The sequence below is a fragment of the Tachyglossus aculeatus genome, chromosome 2 (assembly GCF_015852505.1).
Source record: "Tachyglossus aculeatus isolate mTacAcu1 chromosome 2, mTacAcu1.pri, whole genome shotgun sequence".
NCBI lineage: Eukaryota > Metazoa > Chordata > Mammalia > Monotremata > Tachyglossidae > Tachyglossus > Tachyglossus aculeatus.
The window spans coordinates 115,842,494-115,868,386 of NC_052067.1; the positions used below are offsets into that span (position 1 = coordinate 115,842,494).

At 42.6% G+C, this 25,893-nt stretch overlaps 1 protein-coding gene across 2 annotated transcripts; it reads right to left on the minus strand.

Annotated features, from left to right (window-relative positions):
- Positions 1–635: 635 nt before the first annotated feature.
- Positions 636–7,055, minus strand: LOC119950419 (uncharacterized protein C2orf78-like). Of its 2 annotated transcripts, none has more exons than XM_038772805.1 (3): positions 6,943–7,055; positions 3,728–4,537; positions 636–2,485 (listed from the first exon to the last, which is right to left on the minus strand). In XM_038772805.1, the coding sequence occupies exons 1-3, from the start codon at positions 6,947–6,949 to the stop codon at positions 1,023–1,025; spliced, it is 2,280 nt and encodes a 759-aa protein (XP_038628733.1). In that variant the 5' UTR covers positions 6,950–7,055; the 3' UTR covers positions 636–1,022. The 2 variants fall into 2 exon arrangements, with proteins under 2 accessions (XP_038628733.1, XP_038628726.1); XM_038772798.1 differs by having other exon boundaries at positions 636–2,605.
- Between the last annotated feature and the right edge of the window lie 18,838 nt (positions 7,056–25,893).

Sequence of the window (25,893 nt, forward strand, 5' to 3'; positions counted from 1 at the left end):
TTATTACATTGTTCCAATATCATAGAATTGACTATTTTCACTGTTGCCCCAGACGCTTTAGCCGATATTCAGCCCATGTCCTCTTTCCTTAGGTCCCCACAACCTTTGTCATCCCACCTATGCTCCTTTGTCTATAGTCCCCTCTCACCCCAACCTGGATCATTTCCATGACCAAAAAAATGAATTCCTCAGGGGCAGACCATGGCATTTGGCTCATCATCAACTTGTGAAGATGACATAGTCCAAGGAAGATCATCAGCCTCAGAAAGAGCAGGTGATTGCTGGGACTGTAAGAGCTATCTGGGATGGATTGGCTAACTAGGTCTAGAAGCAACGTGGCTCAATGGAAAGAGCACGGACTTTGGAGTCAGAGGTCATGGGTTCAAATCCCGGCTCTGCCACTTGTCAGCTGTGTGACTTTGGGCAAGTCACTTAACTTCTCTGGGCCTCAGTTCCCTCATCTGTAAAATGGGGATTAAGACTGTGAGGCCCCTTGGGACAACCTGATCACCTTGTAACCTCCCCAGCGCTTAGAACAGTGCTTTGCACATAGTAAGCGCTTAATAAATAAATAAATGCCATTATTATTATTATCTTTCCACTACTCTTTTCTCAATTCATTAAGTATTGGGAAAACAATTTATTAGTTCTTCATGAAAAGATTCACATTCAAAGGAATATATGTATAAGCACTCAAGAGCTCAAGAAAGCAGCTCAAGTCCCACATCCCTGCTCAGCTTTATTAACCATATTGCTGCAAATCTTCCAAGTCCTTTGGTTTCTTAATGAAGAGTTGAGATGTACTTTACAGCATTCTCTCACTCCTGTTTGGCCCATGCTTCACAGTGATAGGTCTTGACATCCCTAGCTTGGTGACAAGAAACTGCTTCCAGGAGATGGGTTGGTTGCTAGAGCCAGGAATGGATAACAACTTGTGAAGATGACATAGTCCAAGGAAGATCATCAGCCTCAGAAAGAGCAGGTGATTGTTGGGACTGTAAGAGCTAGCTGGGATGGATTGGCTAACTAGGTCTAGGCTGGAATGCTGACTTGATGTGACAGCTACTGTAGATGTTGTAGGCTGGGACAGGTTTGCCTAGGTTGCCAGGCCTAGGCTGAATTAGATTGGTAGAACCAGGCTGGTCCAAATTAGCAGGACCTGACTGGGCAATCTTAGAAGGATCAGGATGACCTGGATTGGGAAGTATGGGGTTGGCAGCATCATGCTTCTCTGGACAAGTAGAGCCAAGCCAAGTAGGATTAGAAGGGCCTGTCCCAGATGGGACAGCTAGACCAGGAAAAGAAAGGTTGGAAGAACTCGGTAGAACAGATTTGGCATGCCCAGGCATGGCTGAGATGGCAGCTCCCAGCTTGGATGTTTTACGTGGATCTGTCTGGGCTGGGAAAAGAAAGTTTGGCTGTGTTAACTTGGCAGGAACAGGCTGGCCCAAATTAGCAGGATCAGGAGCACTTGGAGTGGCATGATCATGCTTGGTTGTGATGACAGGATCCGGGTGGGCTGGGTAGGGAGAAGAAAGCTGCTGTACTGCTGAAGAACAGGGCTTGCAATTGTTTGGCTGAGATGGTAGATACTTTAGGTTGGAGAATGGTACAGTCATAACCCTTTCTTCCCCCGAAGGAAACTTGCTCTGTGTGTCAGTACTTTCGTCTGACAGTTCTGCCATGTTGATGGTTGAGGCTTCCAGGAGGCCTGGCTGGGTTTCTCCCGTATCATGCCCTTCAGATGAGCTGCCCAGTCTCTCTCTGGTCCCTGAAATGCCTCTGACCTGAGGACTTTTCTTCCCCAGCATATGGAACACCTGCACTGACTGCAGCATTTGCATGCCCAGGTGGCTTCGGGGCTTTTTTAAGGGCTCATGGTTGCAGTCAGGGTGGTCCTTCTTTCGCTTCCTCTTAAGAAGTGTGGGTTTCTTCTTAGATTTACTATTAATTTTCGACTGACATTTGATACCAACTTTCACAGAGCTCCTACCTCTTGGGCCCTTTGGCTCTTTCAGCCTGGGGATTTGAACTTTGCTCCTTCCCTGGCTTAGCATGGTCTGGGCTTTTTTGTTATGGGGGAAACACCCAGGATCTGAGATGCTGGCTACAGGTGCTAAAAGATCTCTTTCATCCACTTGAGAGCCTGTGATGTTAACTTTTGGCCAAGGAGTTCTACGGCATTTCTCTGTGGTTTTGAGTTTGTTGTTCCTAGGCTGGCCAGAGGAATCCATTCCTGGGGTGGCCTGCCCAGAAGTCTGATCTGTTCTGGGGGCTTTGGAGTTGGATTTGGGAACCTTGTGTACCTTCGGATGGAGAGCCTCTTTCACAGATAGGTGGTCAGGCAGCAACTGCCTGTCTTCAACCAAACTGGAGATGTTGCCAAGACTAGACAGGGGCTCAGACTCCTTCTTTGCTGTTGTTGCTAGGGTCCCAAGGGTAATGCTGCTTTGCTCTGGAAGGTGGTCCCTGTGGACAGATTCTTCTAGGAGAGAGATGTGGCACAGCTGAGAGAGGTCAGTTTCCAAGGGAATGAGGTCGATGGAAGAAAGAAGCTCCTTAATGTCAGGTATTTTCAGGGGGAGCAATGGTGGCTCCTGGATATCTAGGGAAGGCAGTGGAGGCTTCTGGAAGCTTAAAGGAGCCAGTGGAGTTTCCTGGATTTTTAGAGGGGTCAATGCGGGTTCCAGGGCATTTAGCGGGGTCAGTGAGGGCTTTTGGATTTTCTGCTGAGCTAATGGGGGTTTGTCAATTTTCTGGGGGGGTTACTGGGGACTTCTTGATTTTCCAGGGGGTCAATGGGGGCTCCTGGCAAGCACCCAGATTCCAAGATAGGGTGAGAAGTTTCCCATAACTTGGAACTGCAGATATTCTGGCACTGCCCATGTATTCCGTAGACAGGTTACTCTCAGTATGCAAGGTGGCCTTGCTGCTCCAAGGTGTGGAGAGCTCCAAGGTTGGTGGCCAACCAAGAGTCGGGGCTGTGGGTGCCAAGCCCGGTGACACTGCCATCACTGCAAGGGAACCAGTGGAATGTCAATGCCCAATGACTGAGATATCTGCTGGGGCCTCAGCCAGGGATCAAGACTTTCCCCAAACTGGGCTCTCCTGTTCACCTGCCTAGGGTCCCAGCACTTCTGAGTCTCTCTTCCCCAGAACAAATGGGTGCCTGCCAGTGGAGTTTGGACCATTGGAAAACTCATCAGTACCAAAAATGTGACAGGTAGAATGTCAAGGTCTTGGAGTGAGTTGGGAATAGACTCTCACCCTCATGACAGGCAAGGACAAGATCTCAACCAGTTTGTGCACTCCCTGGCCAAGAGATGTCTGAACCCAAGGCCCCAGGCTCAGTAGGCAGAGGGCTGAAAACTGGGTTTCCAGAATGATGATGCAGGTGAAAGGGGGAGGTGAATGGGTGATGCTCCCACCCAGGCTATGAAACATCCCATGGGAAAGCATGGGATTGTCCATATAGGACTGTGGCATCCCAGGTACATCCATGGACAACCCTGGGGGTGAAACCACCAGTCACCTAGAACTCTGAGAGGCTACAGAGGGCAACCCCAGGGTGTCAGGGAGGAGCCAGCTAGGACATCCTGCAAGGCCATGTTAACTCCAGAGATTGCACAGTTCCCATGGTAACAGAGGTCTCAGGACCATCCTATTCTCCACTCTAACCCTTCCTCTGATGTTGATCCTTCCTGCCTTCCCCTTATCCAACACTTACCTTGGAAGAATGTTGCTGTGCCTTGCTTAGTAGAAGCTGGGTAGTACAGTCCAGGTGTAGAAGCTAAGGGCAGAGTACCCTGAGGCCAGATCTCCTTTAACACCATCACCATTTCTGGCTGAGGGGTTCCTGGCCTGGGAGTAGCCCTGCTAGCTCTGTACGGGGTAGGGCCATAGGGCTGCAGGTAAGGGCTAAACTGTCCAGGCAGTTGGGGGCCTAGTGGGATTGGATTATAATAATAGGCCTGGGCTGCATTGTGGTGAGGAATTGGAAGTCTGGGAAATGTTACACTGTGTCTCTGACTGGTCACTGAAAAAGATGTCCTTGGGACAAGGCTTGCAGACCACTGTGGGTAAAGAGCCACCATGGTAGGAGCACTGCTGGCTCTACCATATTGTACTGCCATGGGAAGTGGAGTAACAAGTATTTCCGGGCTTGTGGTGGTCAAATTGCAGTCCTGTAGAGATGATGTCATCTCTTCAGCATTCCTGGCATTGCTCCACTCATAGATGTTTGGGCCAGAGATTGTTGAAATGGAAGCTTGGCTTGGCCCAGCTACTGTAGAGAGCCTGGAAGTGCTGGAATGCTGGAAGAAATAGTCCCTGTCTGGGAATGAGTTGAAGGACACGCTAGAAACAGGCTGCAGCAGCCAAGCATTGCTGCTGACTGGAATAGAGTGCTGGGTGATGTTAAGAAGACTTCCAGTCAGGGAAGAGCCTCTGCTCACAGCAGGAACATTCAGAGGACAGGAGTTGGTAATTCTCTGTGATGGCAGCCCTTGGGAATTCCCAGCAGAGTTTGGAGAATTCTCTGTTGGAAACACAAACAGATGAGAAGAATGACACTAGTGATGTTTGGTTCTGTCCACCCACAAACCAGCACAGCAAACGAGATGACTGAGGAAGCATACCAAAGGTAACCCAAGGTTCACTCTCAAGAGAAGCATTGCATTGACCTGGACTTCTGATTTGTTCATAAAACCACAGGAAAAGTGAGTACCCATAAATATGCTGACTAGCAACATGGTCTTGTTTAAAGACATTCCTTGAGCTGAACCAAAAGGATGCATGTGGCCTGATTTTATGAATTTAAAATCTCCCCCTTGTAGACTGTGAGTCTGTTGTTGGGTAGGGACCGTCTGTATATGTTGCCAACTAGTACTTCCCAAGCGCTTAGTACAGTGCTCTGCACACAGTAAGTGCTCAATAAATACTATTGAATGAATGAATGAATCCCCTTGTCCTTCACAGTGCCCTAGTGAAGTGCATTACTTTCACAAATACCAAGCAATATTTTGCCTTCTCCAAAGGGTTGGCAAATTTTTGTTTTAAAGACCCATTAACCACACCAGAGGAGAATTAGCTCCAAATCACCCTTTCTGGCCCTGTTGCATTAGGGCCCTTGTTGGATGGGAATATACAGGCAAATGTCATTCTTTGGTTACTTGACACTTTAACAACTTTCCAGCTCTTTAATCTAATTCTGAATGTGGGCTCATTTGCTCTTAATTTAACATTTCATTAACTTTGGCCTCTGATCATTGGACACACTGTCCATATTGCCTTAGAAGAGAATAGGTCATACATCAGTTTTCATGAAGTTAAGCAGCTGTGGTAAGCAAGTATCTAGCTAGGGTTGAAAATTCCTTTGGTAAGTCTGTCTGGCAGTCAGTCCTAATTTTCCCATTTGTAAATTTGAGATTCACCTGAAAATTTGATTACATTGTGTTAAAATGGACACTGGGGATGTAGAAGTAAACTTGGCTCACTGGGAGCCAGCAGATATAGTCTCTCTACAGAGTGGAAAGTGGCATGCAAATCTTGAGTCAGCCTTGGAGCAGTAAATGGAATTCATATGAATTACCTCCTCATATGTCCAGGAAGTTCCCAGTTACCTGTTTTATTCACAAATTGCAGGGTAGCAAGGAACATCTCAACAAATACATATATAATCATTTGCATTAGGAGAGAATACTACTGCGACTATAAATGTGCATGTGACTGAAAAAGCCATGTTGCACTCTCAAAAATACCACACTTTGTTACATTATTGTGTTTGATGAAGCAATACTTAGTACTGTTTTCTAATTTGCCTCTTATTTCCACTCTGTTATGAAGCTTTCGCTCACTCAATCGACAATCAATCAGTAGTATTTATTGAGTGCTTACTCTGAACAAGGGATAGTAATGAGGGCCTTTGCCTTCTTGAAAGCAATACTCCATGGTAGTCTATCTCTCCAATTGATTCCCAGATTTAACCTAGGATGCAGTATTGTTGGAGGCTTTGTTTACTGTGCTTTTCAAATGTTTCTTCTTCCTGCCTTGTTTCCAAATATTAGCTTTCCATACAGCTTCGTTTGGGCACCCTACTGTAAGTCATTTCAGGTCCCCCTCAATCTAGTTGTGTTGAAATAAGCATAACTTCAATACAAGGAGACTGGCTTTGTTCCAGAAGTTCATTACTTGGGATCCTGTCTTCTATTTGATACTGAATACAGCCTATAAACAATGTATATGATCTTTAACAAATGTGCTCTACAGAGCCCCAGGTCCCCAAGAATGTTCAGCAAATATTTAATAGAATCAAAAAATATGTTCTGAGAATTGCTCCTGTGGGACTTTCTCTAAATCTCAGTTTCCCTTCTTGCTCTCTTCAGCATCTGAGGAAAAATCCCTTCATCTTCAACTGCTGCAGTTCAAGTTCAAAAGCCTTGTTCCCTGACCTCTGTTCCTTCTCTAATTCCTCCATGGACTTTTGCAATCACTTAATTTATTCTTGTACATTTCCTTTATACCATTTTTATTCCTTCATCTCATTCCCATCTCTTTCAGTCTTTTCCTCTTTCCCCTCTCTTGCACTGAGAAATGTTCAGTGCAATATTATACACTACAAAACTCTTCCACACTTTAACCTTTTCACATTTCCAAATTTCCCCTTGCCCTTTTTTAGCATTCTTTCTTTTTCATCTCTCTCTAGTTGAAGCAGAAAACCCGTGAGCCATAAATTAGTGGTATCAAAATAAAAATAATTATGAATAAAACTTCCCTTTGAGATAATAATCTCTTCACAGCTGGAAACAAGCATCAAAAAAGTTTGCCCTATTCATTTCAATCATACCTACCTCCCAACCCTTAAAAGCCCCACTCTTTGAAGTAAAAAAACGAAATGAATGAAAAACAATAACTTTAGGATTGCAAAAGAACTTCCATCCTTACCTTCCATAATACAAACCCAGGGGAAGCAGTGACCGTAGTCTCCAGCTGGAACAAAAAAATGATTCCAGGTGTCTTAAAGGTGGCCTAAGCAAGAGATGTATGTGTCCAGTGTGTCCAGTGCAAAGGCAATTGGTCACTTGTGATGATTCAAGTTTGTTTGTGGTCATTTCCATGGAAACCCTGAAGATTCCAGCAGGTGGTCGTTGGTTTGGAGAGTGAGGTCATAAACCCTGGCAGTTTGAAGGGTTACAACAGCATGTAACCATGATGGATCCCCTGTGAGTTCTGTCCAAGGCTGGGGAACCATTAGTTTTTACCTCATTGCTCTGAGAATGCTCGGCTGAAATCTTGCTTTAAAGACATTTTTATGGTAGAGAACAGTCCTAAGGAGAAAGGCCCATCTTGCCTTTTCTGCCAAGTTGCTCAGACCATTGCTTGTCACCCATAATAATAATAGTAATAATAATGGCATTTAAGCACTTACTATGTGTGGAGCACTGTTCTAAGCACTGGGGCAGATACAAGGTGATTGTTATCCCACGTGGGGCTCACAGTCTTAATCCCAATTTTACAGATGTGGTAACTGAGGCACAGAGAAGTTAAGTGACTTTCATAAAGTCACTCAGCTGACAAGCATCAGAAGTGGGATTAGAACCCATAACTTCTGACTCCCAAGCCCATGCTCTTTCCACTGGGCCACGCTGCTTCCCATAAGTACTACTGAATACACTTATTCCTTTATGGATCCCTCAAATTGGCATTCAAGTCCTGGCAGCCCCTGGGAAGTAGGTGGGACTTGTACTATTTAAGGAAAGAGACTGAGTTCTTTAGACTGCTAGGAAAAGAAACACCAAATTGATAGAAACCATACCCTAGAGAAGAGTTGTGCACTGTTATATGAGTCTCTGGATTACCCTTGGGGCCTATATGTTGCCAATTTGTACTTCCCAAGTGCTTAGTACAGTGCTCTGCACACAGTAAACGCTCAATAGATACGATTGATGATGATTACAACCCAGGTCACCTGACTCCTAGGCCTGTACTCATTCATTCAATCATATTTATTGAGTGCTTACTCTATGCACAGCACTGTACTAAGTGCTTAAGAGAGAACAATATAACAATAAACTGACACTTTCCCTGCCCACAATGAGCTTACAGTCTAAAGGGGGAGACAGACATTAATGTAAATAAATTACAGATATGTGTATAAGTGCTCTGGGGTAGGGAGGGGACGGTGAATAAAGGGAGCAAGTGAGGGCGACACAGAAGGGAGTGGGAGAAGAGGAAAGGAGGACTTAAGAAAAGCCTCTTAGAGGAGATGTGCCCTGAGTAAGACTTTGAAGGGTGGGGGGGGGGGGGGAAATCAGATTTGAGAAGGGAGGGTATTCCAGGCCAGAGGCCTGTCATGAGTGAGGTGTCAGTGGTGAGATAGACAAGATTGAGGTACAGTGAGAAGGTTAACATAAGAGGAGTGAAGCTTGTTGGGTTGTAGTAGGAAAGGAGCACGGTGATATAGGCGGGGGCAAGGTGATTGAATGCTTTAAAGCCAATAGTGAGGAGTTTTTGTTTGATGCAGATGTGGATGGGTAAATAGTGGAATTTCTTGAGGAGTGGGGAAACGTGACCTGAACAATTTTGTAGGAAAATGATCTGGGTAGCAGAGTGAAATATGGACTGGAGTAGAGAGAGTGAAGAGTCTGGGAGGTCAGCCCACCTTAAGTCCTGTGGAGCTACATAATTTAGTGATGTATTGAAGATGTGGGTAGAAATCTTTCATTCATTCAGTTGTATTTATTGAGCACTTACTGTGTGCAGAGCACTGTACTAAGCACTTGGGAAGTACAAGTCGGCAACATATAGAGACAGTCCCTACCCAACAACAGGCTTACAATCTAGAGGGGGAGACAGAAAACAAAACATGTAGACAGGTGTTAAAACCATCAGAATAAATAGAATTATAGCTATGTGCACATCATTAACAAAATAAATACAATAGTAAATCTGTACAAGTAAAATAGAGTGATAAATCTGTACAAATTTATATAAGTGCTGTGGGGAGGGGAAAGAGGTAGAGCGGAGGGGGTGGGGATGAGGAGAGGAAAAAGGGAGCTCATTCTGGGAAGGCCTCCTGGTGGAGGTGAGCTCTCAGTAGGGCTTTGAAGGGAGGAAGAGAGCTAGTTTGGCAGATGTGTGGAGGGAGGGTATTCCAGGCCAGGGGAAGGACATGGGCCAGGGGTCGATGGCAGGATAGGTGAGAATGAGGCACAGTGAGGAGGTTAGTGGCAGAGGAGCAGAGGGTGCAGGCTGGGCTGTAGAAGGAGAGAAGGGAGGTAAGGTAGGAGGGGGCAAGGTGATGGAGAACCTTGAAGCCGCGAATGAGGAGTTTTTGCTTGATTTGTAGGTTGACAGGCAACCACTGAAGATTTTTGAGGAGGGGGGTGACATGCCCAGAGTGTTTCTGTACAAAGATAATCCAGGCAGCAGAGTGAAGTATAGACTGAAGCAGGGAGAGACTGGAGGATGGGAGATCAGAGAGGAGACTGATGTAGTAATCCAGTCAGGATAGGATGAGAGAGAGATTGAACCAGCAAGGTAGTGGTTTTGATGGAGAGGAAAGGGCGGATCTTGGCGATGCTGTGGAGGTGACACCGGCAGGTTTTGGTGATGGATTGGATGTGTTGGGTGAATAAGAGAGCAGAGTTGAGGCTGACACCTAGGTTGTGGGCTTGTGAGATGGGAAGGATGGTAGTGCTGTCTACTGTGATGGGAAAGTCAGGGAGAGGACAGGAGTTGGGAGGGAAAATAAGGAGCTCAGTCTTGGACTTATTGAGTTTTAGATGATGGGCAGATATCCAGATGAAGATGTCCTGAAGACAGGAGGAGATACAAGCTTGGAGGGAGAGAGAGCAGGGGTAGAGATGTAGATTTGGGTGTCATCACAATGAGAGAGGGTAGTCAAGGATGACACCAAGGATACAGGCTTGTGAGACAGGAAGAATGGTGGAACAGTCTATGGAGATGGGAAAGTCAGGGGGAGAACACGGATTGGGTGGAAAGATAAAGAGTTCTGTTTAGGGATGTTATGTTTGAGGTAACAGGAGGACATCCAAGCAGAGATGTCTTGAAGATGTAGATTTGGGTATCATCTGCATAGAGTTGGTAGTTGAAAACATGTGAATGGATGAGTTCTCCAAGGGCTTGGAGATAGAGAATAGAAGATGACACAAAACTGAATCCTGGGAGACCTCCACAATTAGAGAGTGGGAGGCAGAGGTGGAGCCCATGGAGGAGACTGGGAATGAGCAGCGAGAGAGAAAGGAGGAAAACCAGGAAAGGACAGTGCCAGTGAAGCCAAATTGGATTTTTTTTTTTCCAGGAGAAGGGGGTGGTCTATAGTGTCAAAGGCAGCTGAGAGGTCGAGGAGGATTAGATTGGAGTAGAGCCTATTGGTTTTGGCAAAAAGGAGATCACTGGTGATTTTTTGAGAGGGTGGTTTCTGTGGAGTGAAGGGGCCAGAATAGACGGGTCAAGAAAGGAGTTGGAGGAGAGGAATTTGAGACAGTGGGTCAAGTAGTTTGCTCAAGTACTTGCTCAAGTAGTTTGGAGAGGAATGGTAGGAAGGAAATGGGCAATAATTGGAGAGAGCTGTGGGGGTCAAGGGAGGGCTTTTCTTTAGTTTAAGGAAGATATAGGCATGTTTGAAAGTAGTGGGGAAGAAGCCACTGGAGAGTGAACAGTTGAAGAAGGGAGAGGTCAAGTGTTTTGTTAAGATGCGAAGGAATAGGGTTGGATGCCCAGGTGCAGGGATTTTTAGTGAAGGCAGGAGCTCTCTAGAGATACTGCTGGGAAGGATGGAAGAGCAGAAGAAGGACCAGGAGGTGGGAAGAACTGGGGAGAGGCAGGGGAGATTCTAGGGAGCTCATGCCTGATAGTGCCAATTTTCTTAAAAAAAGTAGGTGGCTAGATCAGGTGATTTCACTGGGCCAAACTACTTCTCATATGTGACAGTGAATCATGTTACTTTCTTTACTATTCTTGTTTTTCCTTGCCAACACTAGGTTTCCATCTCCCCAGCTCTCCATCCCAGGACATTTTTCCAAAAGTGTGCCGTGGGAAACCAAGGCCATATTACGGAGCTTCAGCTGGTAAGGATCGGCTCTGCATAATCTGCTGATCTGCCCTGCATAGCAAGGTTCTCTCCCAAAATGAGGTATTCCTAGGGATTTGGATTCTGCCTCATCCCCCAACTCTTGATTAACCCTTTTCTCCTTCTTGTGACCCTCCATTTCTCCATTACTAAAATCTGTAACCCATGGTTCCTTATCACCATTACTAAATATTGAAATCTGCAAGAGGAACAAGGTAAGGAGCAGACATCACAAAGGGGAATGGAGAATAAATGAAGAAGTGAAAACGAGAAAGAAGAAGCATGCCTAAAAGGAAAGGGAAGAGGAGAATGGCAAGGACAAGTTCTGTGGTGGTTTGGATATTCTGGCAGCACTCCTATGGATTGAAATTGAGAATTTATCCTAAAATTATATAACTATGTGGGGCTTCCTTAATAATAATAACAATGGTATGTAAGTGCCTACCACTAAGCGCTGGGTTAGGTAAAGAAAAATCAGGTTTCACATAGTCCCTGTCCCACATGGAGCTCACAGTTTAAATTGGAGGGAGAATAGGTAATATAATACTCTACAGCCCAATCATATGTCATTATTTAAATTCCATGTGTTGGAAAATAAAGCAACAAAATTCCAATCATAATTAACTATAATAGTGCCAATTAGCGGTCTTAGCAAACATTGAAGCAACCTTTAATGTTTGCTAATATTCTAATTGGCAATACTAGAAAAAGTTGAAAATTTTGCTGTATTACAGTTTCATGAAAAACATAAAAAGGAACAGCATTTACAATGCATTTCCATTGTGTAGCATGTATTTAACAATTAATATTTATCAACTCCTTCACAGCTATATTTATTAAATACAAATTTTGTAGTTATGGATTGTGGGTTTTATATTTTATATTCCCGAATTTCCACAAAACTCCAGAAAGATTCTGATACTCATAACTCAATCAATGGTATTTATTGAATGCTTATTATGTGCACTGTTCTAAGTGCCTGGGAGAATACAAGAGAATTAGCAGAAACGTTCCCAATTAATAAATATATATATATATATATGTATATATAAATATATGTGTGTAAATATGTATATAAATACAAGCTAAGCTGCATATTAATCTATGCACATAAATACATATATGTATATGTATATGTGGGAGGTGGGAGGAACAGGGGAGATTTTAGGGAGCTCACGCCTGATAGTGTCAAAAAAGTAGGTGGCCAGACCAGGTGATTTCAGTGGGCCAAACTACTTCTCATATGTGACAGTGACTCCTGGTACTTTCTTTAACTATTCTTGTTTTTGTATTCATACATATACATACATATACATATATACATTTAAATGCATACAAACACACACGTGTATACATTTTCCAGTGGTGAAGAACAAATTTTTAAAAAATCATTCAAACGTGAACATTTCAGCATACCTATTTGTATTCTCAGTATAGGTTTTATGCCCCCTTCCCCTCCACCATGGGATGCCTGGCTGCCCTAAGTTCAGGTATGTAAATCTTAGCAAGCAATAGCTGAAAAGAGTTGCTCCTTCAAAGTAGGGGATATTAACCTTATTTTTCCCTTCCTGAGCATCAGTTGGCAATGCTTATGCCCTCCCCTCCTTATCTCTGTTTTGGATAGTCAACTGGAGTTGACTATCCTTCCTTCCTCTCCCCCTCGTCCCCCTCTCCATCCCCCCATCTTACCTCCTTCCCTTCCCCACAGCACCTGTATATATGTATATATGTTTGTACATGTTTATTACTCTATTTATTTATTTTACTTGTACATATCTATTCTATTTATTTTATTTTGTTAGTATGTTTGGTTTTGTTCTCCATCTCCCCCTTTTAGACTGTGAGCCCACTGTTGGGTAGGGACTGTCTCCATATGTTGCCAACTTGTACTTCCCAAGCGCTTAGTACAGTGCTCTGCACACAGTAAGCTCTCAATAAATACGATTGATTGATTTATTGATTGGAGTTTAAATGAGTAGTTTATGGTTTATGAAGCATCAGCAGAAATTTTACTCCCCCATTCTAGTGCCAGAGAACTCCCTACCTAAATATATCTACTTTCATGCTTTGGCTAGGAACTCCTCTTTTCTATACCAGGAAGTGACTCAGCTTGAAGGGCAGGAGTTATGGTCCATTACTTGGCAGATGCTGATAGAATGCATTGTGTGACAAGTTCTAAGGATGACTTGAAATCTGATAAGTTATTTAAGCCTTATCAGGAGCATCTGATAAGAGTATCTTAAAGAGAAGCTGCACGGTCTAGGAGAAACAGGGTGGCCTAATGGATAGAGAACGGGACTGGAAGTCAGAAGGACCTGGGTTCTAATTCCAGTTCTATAATTTGTCAACTAAGTGACCTTGGGTGAGTCACTTAACTTCTCTCTGCTGCAGGTACCTCATCTGTAAAATGGGGATCAACATTGTGGGACATGGACTGTATCCAACCTGATTAGCATGAGTACCCCAGCACTTAGTGCTTGACATATAGTAAGGACTTAACAAATACCTTAAAAAAATCTGGTCCTGATCCAGTACGAACATACTCTTCTGTAATTATCACTCCCACCTGTTGCTTCATGATTTTCATGCCCACAGTCTCTAAACGTTAACATCTTTCTTGCTACTTGTACTGGTTGCACTGTGATTCGTGTGTAAAATTCCTATCATTTTGCTTTTCCTCAATTTTGTTATTTTTTACCTCTTTTTGTTTTTGGAGATAGTAGGTATTGGTAACTCTAACAATTAGATGCACTTAGGACAGTGAATTTTAGTTGTCCCTTTGATACATGGCCAGTGAATTGCTAATTAGAATTATATTGTTAATTTTGATGGTGTTAAAGCTGGACTGTGCTACATTATGGTCTGTTTTTCATGAGATCTGTTTGTGGTCAAAACAGCCAAAACGTCATCTTGAAGGTTGACAAGGGAATGGCAGAGATGCTAAGGAGAAACTACACTTACCAGAAAACAGGGACTTTTTTATGACTTTTTTTCCCCACAGAATGGGGTGGTTCTGGGCAAAGCAAAGGTCCTGAGATTTCTTGGTGGAGATAAAAAATAAATTGAGCTTTCTCTTTTCCTGCTAATGGTAATTGAGTGAGGAACTTTTCCATCTCTCTGGAGCTGGCTCCACGTGGGTAAGTCCCTAATTAAGCTAATGTAACGGAAAGCTGGAGAGATGGGGGCTGCTGAACTATTTTGGAGTATTTCTGGTGTAAACCATAGGTTGTGGCTTTAAATCTGTGTGCTTTTACTTTCTTGCATTATTTTAAATAGCATTTTTTATTAAAATGTTTTTCATTAGCAGACTGGTGGGGCAGAATTTTTTTTACCATATTTGTAAAGTGCTTATTATGTGTCAAACACTATTTTAAGTGCTAGGATAGGTACAAGTCATTAGCTTAGACATAGTCACTCTCCTGGATGGGATTCACAATCTAGGTAGGAGGGAAAACAGGGATTGAATCCCCATTTTCCAGCTAAGGAAACAGACATGTCAGGTGATTTGCCCAAGATCACACAGGAAGCAATTGGTAGAGCCTGGATTTAAACCCATGTCCCCTGACTCCCAGCCCCATACAGACAGAATTTCCTTGTAGATTCTGGACAATTTACTCATTTCTTTAATTATTTTTGAATGTCTCAATCTCCAATGGCTTCTTCCCCACTGCTTTCAAACATTCCCATGTCTCGCCTATCCCATGGCTCCCTCTAGTTATTTCCCCAACTCCCTTCTGCCATTTCTCTCCAAATTCCTTGAGCAAGTTGCCTACAACCGCTGACTCAAATTCATCACTTCCAATTTTCTCCTTGACTCCCCCTCCAATCTAGCACTCGTCCTCTTTGCCCCACAGAAACTGCCTTCTCAAAGCTCACAAATGATCTCCTTCTTGCCAAATCCAATGTCTCTACTCCATCCTAATCCTCCTCAACCCCTCAGCTGCCTTCAACATTGTTGAGCATTCTCTCCTCCTGGAAATATTACCCAACCTCAACTTCACAGACACTGTCCACTTCTGGTTCTCTGCCTGTCTCTCTCACTGCTCATTCTCAGTCTTTTTTATGGGCTGCTCCACTGACTCCAATCCTCTAAGTGTGCGAGTCCCTTAAGGCTCAGTTCTGGGTCCCCTTCTATTCTCCATCTACACCCATTGCCTTGGAAAATTCATTCGTTCCCATGGCTTCATCTACTACCTCTATGGGTATGGTTCCCAAATCTATATCTCTAGTACTGATCTCTCTCTCTCTCTCTCTCTCTCTCTCTCTCTCTCTGTGCAGTCTTACATTTCCTCCTGCCTTCAAGACATCTCTAGTTGGATGTCCCACCATCACCTCAAACTTAACTGGTCAAGAACAGAACTCATATCTTCCCACCCAAATCCTGTCGACCCCCTGACCTTTTCATTCATTCATTCATTCATTCAATCATGTTTATTGAGCGCTTACTGTGTGCAGAGCACTGTACTAAGTGCTTGGGAAGTACAAGTTGGCAACATATAGAGACGGTCCCTACCCAACAGCAGGCTCACAGTCTAGAGGGGGGAGACAGATAACAAAACAAATAACAAAATAAACAGAATAGTAAATATGTACAAGTAAAATAGAGTAATAAATCTGTACAAACGTTATATACACGTGCTGTGGGGAGGGGAAGGAGGTAGGGCGGGAGGGATGGGGAGGGGGAGAAGGAAAGAGGGGGCTCAGTCTGGGAAGGCCTCCTGGAGGAGGTGAGCTCTCAGTAGGGCCTTTCTGTCACTGTAAATGGCACCACCATCCTTTCTGTCTCACAAACCCATGACCTTGGCATTATCACACATATTCAATCTATCACTAAATCATGTTGGTTCAACCTTCACAACATTGCTGAAATCCACCCTTTATTCTTCACCCAAACTGCTACCACCTTAATCCAAGCACTTATCTTATTCCACCTTGACTACTGCATTACCCTCCTTTCTGAGATCTCTGTCTCCAATCTATACTTTACTCTGCTACCCTGATCATTTTTATACAAAAACTCTGAGTCCGTATTTCTCCACTCCTCAAGAACTTCCAGTGGTTGCCCATCCACCTCCACATCAAACAGATGCTACTTATCAGAAACTCCTTAAAGCACTCAATTACCACACCCCTGGCTACCACACCGCTTTATCACTACAACCCAGCCTATACACTTCACTCCTTTAAAAATACTAACCTAATCACTGTATCTCTATGTCATCCATCTTACCACTGATCTCTCACCCACGTCCTGCTCTGGCCTGGAACACCCTCCTTCTTAATATCCAATGGACAATTATTCTCCCCACGTTCATAACCTTACTGAAAGCATATCTCCTCCAAGAGACCTTCCCTGACTAAGCCCTTGTATCCTAGTCTCCACTACCACTGCCTTCTGCATCTCCCTGACCTGTTCCCTTTATTTACCACCCCCCTCAGACCCACATTATTTATGTATATATATATATATATATATATATATATATATATATATATATATATATATATCTTATTTATTTATATTAATGTCTGTCTCTCTCTCTAGACTGTAGGCTTGTTCTAGACAGCAAATGTACCTACAACATTATGTTGTACTCTCCCCAGCACTTACTATCAATCAATCATCATCATCATCATCAATTGTATTTATTGAGCACTTACTGTGTGCAGAGCACTGTACTAAGCGCTTGGGAAGTACAAGTTGGCAACATATAGAGACAGTCCCTACCCAACAGTGGGCTCACAGTCTAGAAGGGGGAGACAGAGAACAAAACCAAACATACTAACAAAATAAAATAAATAGAATAGATATGTACAAGTAAAATAAATAAATAAATAAATAGAGTAATAAATATGTACAAACATATATACATATATACAGGTGCTGTGAGGAAGGGAAGGAGGTAAGATGGGAGGGATGGAGAGGGGGACGAGGGGGAGAGGAAGGAAGGGGCTCAGTCTGGGGAGGCCTCCTGGAGGAGGTGAGCTCTCAGTAGGGCCTTGAAGGGAGGAAGAGAGCTAGCTTGGTGGATGGGCAGAGGGAGGGCATTCCAGGCCCGGGGGATGACGTGGGCCGGGGGTCGATGGCGGGACAGGCGAGAACGAGGTACGGTGAGAAGAATAGCGGCGGAGGAGCGGAGGGTGCGAGCTGGGCTGTAGAAGGAGAGAAGGGAGGTGAGGTAGGAGGGGGCGAGGAGATGGAGAGCCTTGAAGCCGAGGGTGAGGAGTTTCTGCCTGATGCACAGATGGATTGGTAGCCACTGGAGATTTTTGAGGAGGGGAGTAACATGCCCAGAGTGTTTCTGGACGAAGACAATCCGGGCAGCAGCATGAAGTATGGATTGAAGTGGGAGAGACACGAGGATGGAAGATCAGAGAGAAGGCTGATGCAGTAGTCCAGACAGGATAGGATGAGAGCTTGAACGAGCAGAGTAGTGGTTTGGTTGGAGAGGAAAGGGCAGATCTTGGCAATACTGCGGAGCTGAGACTAGCATGTCCGGCAAGGAGTAAGAGCTCTATAAATACCATTTTGATTGATTGCTCTGCACAAGGTAATTGCTCTATAAATAAGACTGATTAATTGGTTGATTGGAGGAGAGCTACCAACACTTTTCATTCTGGGTATTTCAGTAAGATGGATCTTCTCTATCAGTTAATCATATTATTGTCATAACACCAAAAACAGCACCATAGCAGAGTGGCTTAGTGGAAAGAGCAAGGGCTTCAGAGTCAGAGGTCATGGGTTCTAATCCCAGCTCTGCCGCTGGTCAGCTGTGTGACCTTGGGCAGGTCACTTCTCCGTGCTTCAGTTACCTCATCTGTAAAATGGGGATGAAGACTATGAGCCCTACGTTGGACACCCTGATTACCTTGTATCTACCCTATAGCATAGAACAGTGCTTGGCACATAATAAGCACTTAACAAATATCCACATTATTATTATTATTTGTGAAGTGCATGCTTAAGATGAGCATTAAAATATGGAAACAATTCTAAAATGAGTACTCCAGACTCTTCCTGAACCCAGTCTGTGGTGTGCACTTTTTATACGATTACTGATTAGTTCATGAGTTTGCATAACTCTCACCTATATGCAGAATTGCAAATGGCCCTGTCCTGATGATGGCATCTAGACACCTGCCTGCTTGAAATCTAGAATTTCTCCCCCAGGTCAGTGACCAAGTGAGGGAACAGACAGAAATAATACATATCCTGAAATTTCCTGGCAAGAAGAGTACTGTGGAGCTCTGAAAGTTTCCCAGGAAGATCAGTCAAGACATTCAAATTTATTGAGTACTTACTGTGTGCAGAACACTGTACTAAGCACCTCTTCTTCTTCAAATGCCATCAAATCATTTCTGACCCACATCTACTCCACTGACACTTCCTCTTCAGAACACCTATCTTCTGTCTTAAAGTCATTCTGGCATGTGTATTCCTAGAGTTTTCTTGATGTAGACACAGAAGTGGTTTACCATTGCCTTCTTCTACACCGTAAAAACCTGAGTATACGTGTTTTGTTTTGTTGTCTGTCTACCCCTTCTAGACTGTGAACCCATTGTTGGGTAGGGACCGTCTCTATATGTTGCTGACTTCTACTTCCCAAGCGCTTAGTACAGTGCTCTGCACACAGTAAGTGCTCAATAAACACGATTGAATGAATGAGCCTCTGCCATTGTCTTTGATCAACGTTTTGATCACTTGACTCTGTCCCATGTTACTGCTGCCCAGCAAAGGCGTGTCAACTTTGATGCCTCAGCTTAGACCTTTTCATTATGGGTAACCCAATATGGCATAGCTCTAAGCTTTATCTGTGTATGCAAACTCTCCTGCAATTACAGACATCAATTCATGGGAGGGACAAAGCACATGGGAGAGTTAAATATAAGGAAGCTGGTAGACACTTTTCCTGCCCACAAGGAGCTTATAGTCTAGAGGGAGAGACAGACATTAATTTGAACACAAAACTTACAGATATATACAAGAGTGCTGTGGGTTTGAGGGTGGGAGGGAATGAGGGGTATAAATCCAAGTGCAAGGGTGACATAGAAGGAATTGGGAGAAGAGGAAATGAGACTTAATCATGGAATGCCTCTTGCGTGAGATATGCTTTTAATAAGGCTTTGGTGGTGGGGAGAGTGATCATCTGTCAAATATGAAAAGTGAGCAAGTTCCAGGCCAGAGGTTGGATGTGGGCAAAAGGCCAGCAGCAAGATAGACAAGATCAAGGTACAGTGAGTAAGTTAATATTAGAGGAGTGATGTGTATAAGCTGGGATGTAGTAGGAAATCAGAGAGGAAAAGTAGGAAGTAGCAAGGTGATTGAATGCTTTTAAGTCAGTGGGAAGGTGTTTCTATTTAATGAGGAGGTGGATGGGCAAGATTCAGAGGTATAACTCAAAGTATATGCTACCTCCCTTAAGGAAAACTGTGACCACACTGGCCAAAGATAGCTAGTGGTAGGTTGGTCTACATGGAATGTGTCCCATTATATATCACGAATAATACATTTTTACTGGAAAACTTATCTAAGAATCTATTCCAATTGCAGGAAAAATCTTTTATTGTTATTCTTTTATACTACTCATTAAATGCTTACTTTATGCTACTCTATCACTAAGTCCATCACTTGAAAGCATTTCAGCCTCCCCTCGAAACCCAAGGTCCTAGTACACAGTAGAACAGTCAAACTGCCAGTAGCAGGGGAATACCTGCTGGGATCAGGATATCAGAGGTAAAGACTGTTGACCAAATAACTCTCTAGGGAGAGATTTGGAATGCTTGAAGGCAAAGGGCAAGAACCTTCCTGGAATGGGGTTGTCTTAAGGGAGGGATGAGTGAATAAGGTCAGAAGCACAGGCAGAGGGGGTACAGTTAAAGACATGGTAGTATATCAATCAATCATTTATTGAGCACTTACAGGTTATGGTTCAAAAGAGAGCAGGGGAGGCAGAGAGATGTAGTGAGAAGATGAGGGAGGGGCTGTGGGAAGTCCAGGGCCCTTGGGGCTTCATTAGGGAGTTAGAAGTTCGAGACATTCTTTGTGGTCCGTGGGTATGGAAGCCATAGAATTCTTAACTGCACTTTCCAGTGTATTTGCATTCCTTTCTGTCTACTCACTGCCCCAGTGGGAACATGACTGTCAGTGACACCAAAGTATGAGTGGTGCTAAGCAAATTGTTATTGCTACAATAAATTTCTTTGCCCAAACTTCCAGGTCAGAAATCTCTGTCAATGTCCTGAGTCTCACCCACCTTTCGTAATCAGAGATGCTATCCATTTCTAAGCAAGCACCTGCTATGTGCAAAGCATTCTTCCAGTAGATGTAAAAAACACTACAACTGGCCCGGAATTTACAAACCTAATCTGGGGATACAAGAAGACGTAAATTATTTACAGTGGAGAATGGAATTCATTCATTCATTCAATCATATTTATTGAGCACTTACTGTGTGCAGAGCACTGTACTAAGCACTTGGGAAGTACAAGTCGGCAACATATAGACATGGTCCCTACCCAACAAAGGGCTCACAGTCTAGAAGGGGGAGACAGACAACAAAACGAACCATGTGGACAGGTGTCATCAGTACAAACAGAATTAAAGCTAAATGCACATCATTAAAAAAATGAATAGAATAGTAAATGTGTACAAGTAAAATAAATAGAATAATAAATCTGTACAAACATATATACAGGTGCTGTGGGGAGGGGAAGGAGGGAGTGCTGGGGGGGGATACAAGGTGAGGTTGTCCCACGTGGGGCTCAGAGTCTAAATCCTCATTTTACAGATGAGGAAACTGAGGCCCAGTGAAGTGACTTGCCCAAGTCACACAGCAGACATGTGGAATGGAATTGGTAATGGAAAAGATACCGAGGTATAAAAGTACAGGAAGTTGATTAATGTATGTCAGTATTCCTTAAGTATAGGATGGCTGTTGCGAGGATGTGAGATAAATTGCATTGTGGAAATTGAGTGATGGGATTACAGGGAGAGTTTGAAGATAGGAAGACCTGTGATCTACATAATTTGAAGGAGAAAAGAGTTCTAATTGAAGTATCAGAGTGAATAAGATTGCAGAGCCTGGAGGGATGAAAATGAGGCCCAGTAAGAGGATAATCTTGGGGACAGTAAAAAATGTAGCAGAGAAACATAAGTAGGAAGGAGGTAGTGGATAGCCTTGAAATATTCAGCAATTTCTGTTTCAGGGTTGTGGGTGCATAATCTTTGGAGATTTTGAAATGGAGGAGTGGGCTAAATGCATTTTAGAAAGATGATCTGGTAGCAGAGTATATGATCAACTGAAGAGATGAAAGAGTTAAGGCAGGAAGATCAGTAAGGCATCAAAGCACTGGGAAAAGGTACAAGGTCAATAATTCAGGCGATTCCTGGCATATGTGGGGCTCAAAATCTAAAAGAGAGAGATAGGGAGGGAACTACCCCATCCCCCCCCACCGCCACCCCCACACACGAAAAGAAGCGAAACAAATGTAACAACAAAACGAGGACACCATCAAAGGCAATAAGAGCAATGGGACATTATTGTTAAGGGACCAGTTTTCAAGGCTTTCAAGACTCAGACACGGTGATATCTAATCACAACAGTCACCGTCTTCCCAGAGCCTAACAGTTGCTACTCCACTTTCTGCCTGTTCCATTTCAGGAGAAGTAGGAGGTGGAGAAGGAAGAAGAGGATAAAGTGCTTTCCCGTGACCCTGGCCAAATGTGGTACTCTGATAGAATCTGCCTTAAAGTTTTCAGGTGGTGGCTCATAACTTCAAAAGCATGATTGCTTTGCCTATTTTGGTGATATTTTTACCTTACTACATGTCTTAATTATGAAAAAGAGAAAAATGGTAGAGTAATGATCAAGATTCATCCAATAAGCCCTCAGGTAATCTGCTCACCATTACAAAGCAAGACCAAATTTTAGAGAAAATATTATCTGGCATTGCAACTTTCTTGGCAGCAATAGAACTTTGAAATGTATACTCCCCTGCTTGTAAAACATACACAATATCTTTCCCTGGCAGAAATCCATTTTGTGCAACTGCTATTTTCTCAATTCAAATTCTTCTCCCAAGTAGGTCTCTTGACAAGAATTTAATGTTATCACCCTTACTGAAGACAAGCTCATAATAATATTTTTAGGTATAATTTGCAGGAGAGGCTTGTTTAGCCATGTTCTGGGGAAAAAAAACCACCATACTACTTGTTACTGAAACTAGAAATGGGAGCAGACTCTTTGCTGCTGGTATCCAGTCATACTGAGGATTTTTACATACTTTTTTTGTTCCAATTTCTTGAACTAGTGTATTTTCTTCTCTAAATAAGTCAATGAATTGTATTTATTAAGCATGTACTGTGTGCAGAGCACTGTATTAAGCGCTTAGGAGAGTATGCTATAATAGACACATTCCTTGCCCACAGCAAACTTACAGTCTAGTAAGGGAGACAGACATTAATGTAAATAAATAAATTGTAGATATGTATACAAGTCCTGTGGGATTGGGAGCGGGTACGAATAAAGGGAGCAAATCAGGGAGACCCAGAAGTCAGTGGAAGAAAAGGAAGAACAAGCTTAGTCAGGGAAGGCCTCTTGGAGAAGAAACTTTACCTTACATGAACAGATGTCATAGACACCAACATTTTAAGACATTAGGAAATCAGTGACAATATAACTTTTCAATAAAATCTTTGAGTGGACTATTAAAATTTAGTTTAATTCATATTCTAATGATTGTACAATAAATCTTTTTTTCTCTTAGACCAAGAAATTCTAAAGTTTGTTTCCATTTAATCCAGGATTGTTTTGCTGCAAAATGTAGTGTTCTTTTGTATGACTAGTATCTTGGTTTTGGACTTAGATCACCACACAATGTTCAAACCCATAAATTTATTATTAAAATTTTTTAAAGCAGGTCTTGATGAAAAATTCTAGTTCTATGGCCAATTAGAGATATGTTTTAGCACTAAAGATACCTCACCTTACCATGTGGTCTCTTTATTTAAATTTCTAAATAATGGAATGCTACTATTAGGGGTTTTTTAACATTACAATTATTTTTCACTGGTTCCTGGCACTTTTATTGCTTTGAAGATTTGTTGACTGGGTTCCAACCAGGTAGTTTTTGTTGATCCCTATGGGCAGATGTACACAACAAATGAATTTTCATAGACTTTGGAAATTTGATTTGCTGCATAAGCTAAGTTCCCTTTAAATTTGAAATTCTTGGCAAAAGACATTATTTACTATGATGATACTCATTTGGAATTTACTCATTCATTATTACTCTCAGTCCACTACAATTTATATGATTCAAGGAATTTTTGAATAATTCTGTCTTTTCATTCATTCATTTTATTCATTCAATCATATTTATTGAGTGCTTACTGTTTGCAGAGCACTGTACTAAGCGCTTGGCAAGTACAAGTTGGCAACATATAGAGACGGTCCCTACCCAGTAGCGGGCTCACAGTCTAGAAGTTTTCAAATAATTTGACTAGCCTACTGGTATATTTTAATACTTATCATCATGATGAAATTTTATATATCCTATTGATTGAGTTGGGGAGATTACAAGACTTGGTTGTAGCTATCCATTTTCTAGAGATTTATTGAAGAAATAAACATTTCACATTTACAACTGGTTCATGTGACTCTCGCCATCTTTGCCTCAAAATTATGCATTAACTCAGCTACACTGCTCCTTGTTATTTCATGATCATTCTTACCCAATCACATCTTCTGGCATGCATAAATGGTTCCCTTGGTTCAAAGAGCCAAACAGAAGAGTTTCAAGGGGCATCTTAAACCTCACTCATCTCCCTTTGACCATAGAAATATGTGGGTCACTTTAAATCTGTGGAATTTGTTTTCAAAGGAAGTTGACAGCCCAAAATTTCAATAGGTCCACAAGCTCCTTGTGATCAGGAATTTTGTGTCTGCCAACTTTATTGCACTGTATTTTTCCAAGTGCTTAATAAAGTGCTATGTGCACAATAAGCACTCAATAAATATTATTAATTGAATGGTCTGGATAAATTAATATAGAGTCATTATGCATAACATTATTCATGGATTACCTGAAGTCAACTTAGGGAGAGTAAATGGAAAAACCCTAATCCTTAGGATGGTTTTACTAAGTCACAGTAATAGTTATATTTATTGAACTTCACTTGATGCAGAAAATTGTACTGGACTCTTGGAAAGTACAGAGTAAAGAAGTGACATGTTTCCCTGCCCATAAGGAGCTTACACTCTAATGGGGAGATAGCATCCATTACATGATTTCTGTAACAACCTCCAACTCTGAGACAAGGTTCTGGTTTGTGAGGACTTTTGGGATGGCAAAATTGGTATTCCTTATTTCTATGATCTAGGCTAGGTAATCTTGGGTGGGCAATCAATAATAATAATAATAGTATTTTTAAGGGCTTACTATGTGCCACTGGGACGGATACAAGCAATTTGGGTTGGACACCATCCCTGTCTCATGTGGGACTCACAGTCTCAAATCCCCATTTTACAGATGAGGTAACTGAGGCATAGAAAAGTAAAGTGACTTACCCAAGGTCACATAGCAGACAAGTGGTGGAGTCAGAATTAGAACCCAAGACCTTCAAACTCCCAGGCCCATATTCTCTCCCCTACACTATGCTGCTACATCTTAATTTCAAAGTAATATATTTGTCCATGTCATGTTGTCTAAAAGACATCGCTTATGTTTAATGCTTGATATTAATCTGATATGGGATTATTGAAATTGGAATGATATTCTGTGATATTACTATTTCTGTGGTATTTGTTAAGTGCTTACTATGTATCAAGTGCAGTTCTAAGTGCTGAGGTAAATACAAGTGTATCACGTCGGACACAGTCCCTGTCCTACATGAGGCTCACAGTCTAAGTAGGAAGAAGTAGGGTTAAATTGCCATTTCACAGTTGAGGAAACTGAGGCCCAGAGAAATTACATGATTTGCCTAACATCTTACAGCAAGCACTTGGCAAAGCCAGAATGAGAAGCCAGATCCTCTGTCTCCTGGCCCTGGGTTCTTTACACTAGGGAACACTGCTTCTCTAGGTCTGATACTAGGTGCCTTTGGGCCTGACAAACTCTTCGTTTCTGCCTCCTAGAGGAGCTCATCATTAAGAGCCAAATGTTACTAAAACCTTGAGTTGTGCCATCACCTTTATTGTAAAAACTTCAAACACAACTTAATCTTTTGATTGGCCTGCAAAGTAGGAGTGCCCGATCTCCTGATGTCTGTCTAGCAATGGAAAAACTGATGTTTGGTGTAGTGGAATGACTCAGAGCCACTCAGAGGTGGTAGGCCTGGAGTCAGAACTCTGGTTGAAATGCTTGCCTAGAATACAGATGTTTTTGGAGGAAGATTTCCCTAGGTCAAGGCTGGTTTTGACATTGGGGTTGAGTACCAAATCAGGCATTGTACTAAGCACTGGGGTAGATACAAGATAATCAGGTTGACACAGTCCATATCCCATATGGGACTCACAGTTTTAATCCCCATTTTACAGATGAGGTAACTGAGGCAGAGAGGATTTAAGTGACTTGCCCATTCACATAGCAGACGGAGGAGCTGGAATTAGAACCCAGGTCTTCTGATTCCCAGGCCCAGACTCTTTCTAGTAGGCCAGGCTACTTCTCTTTTATCAAAGTTGTATTTTTCTGAAATTGATTATAGGTTTCTTTTAAATTATAGTGCTCAGAAACAATCTTCATAAACCCACATAAATCAAAGATACATAAATTAATTTGACCTAAATAAGATTTAAAATTTC

What these genes read in the sequence shown, in the direction of transcription:
- LOC119950419 (XM_038772798.1), bottom strand. An exon ending in CACAGCAACATTCTTCCAAG is followed by an intron (nt 2,606 to 3,727) that starts GTAAGTGTTGGA and finishes TGCCTTCCCTAG; the next exon opens with ATATCCAGGAGCCACCATTG.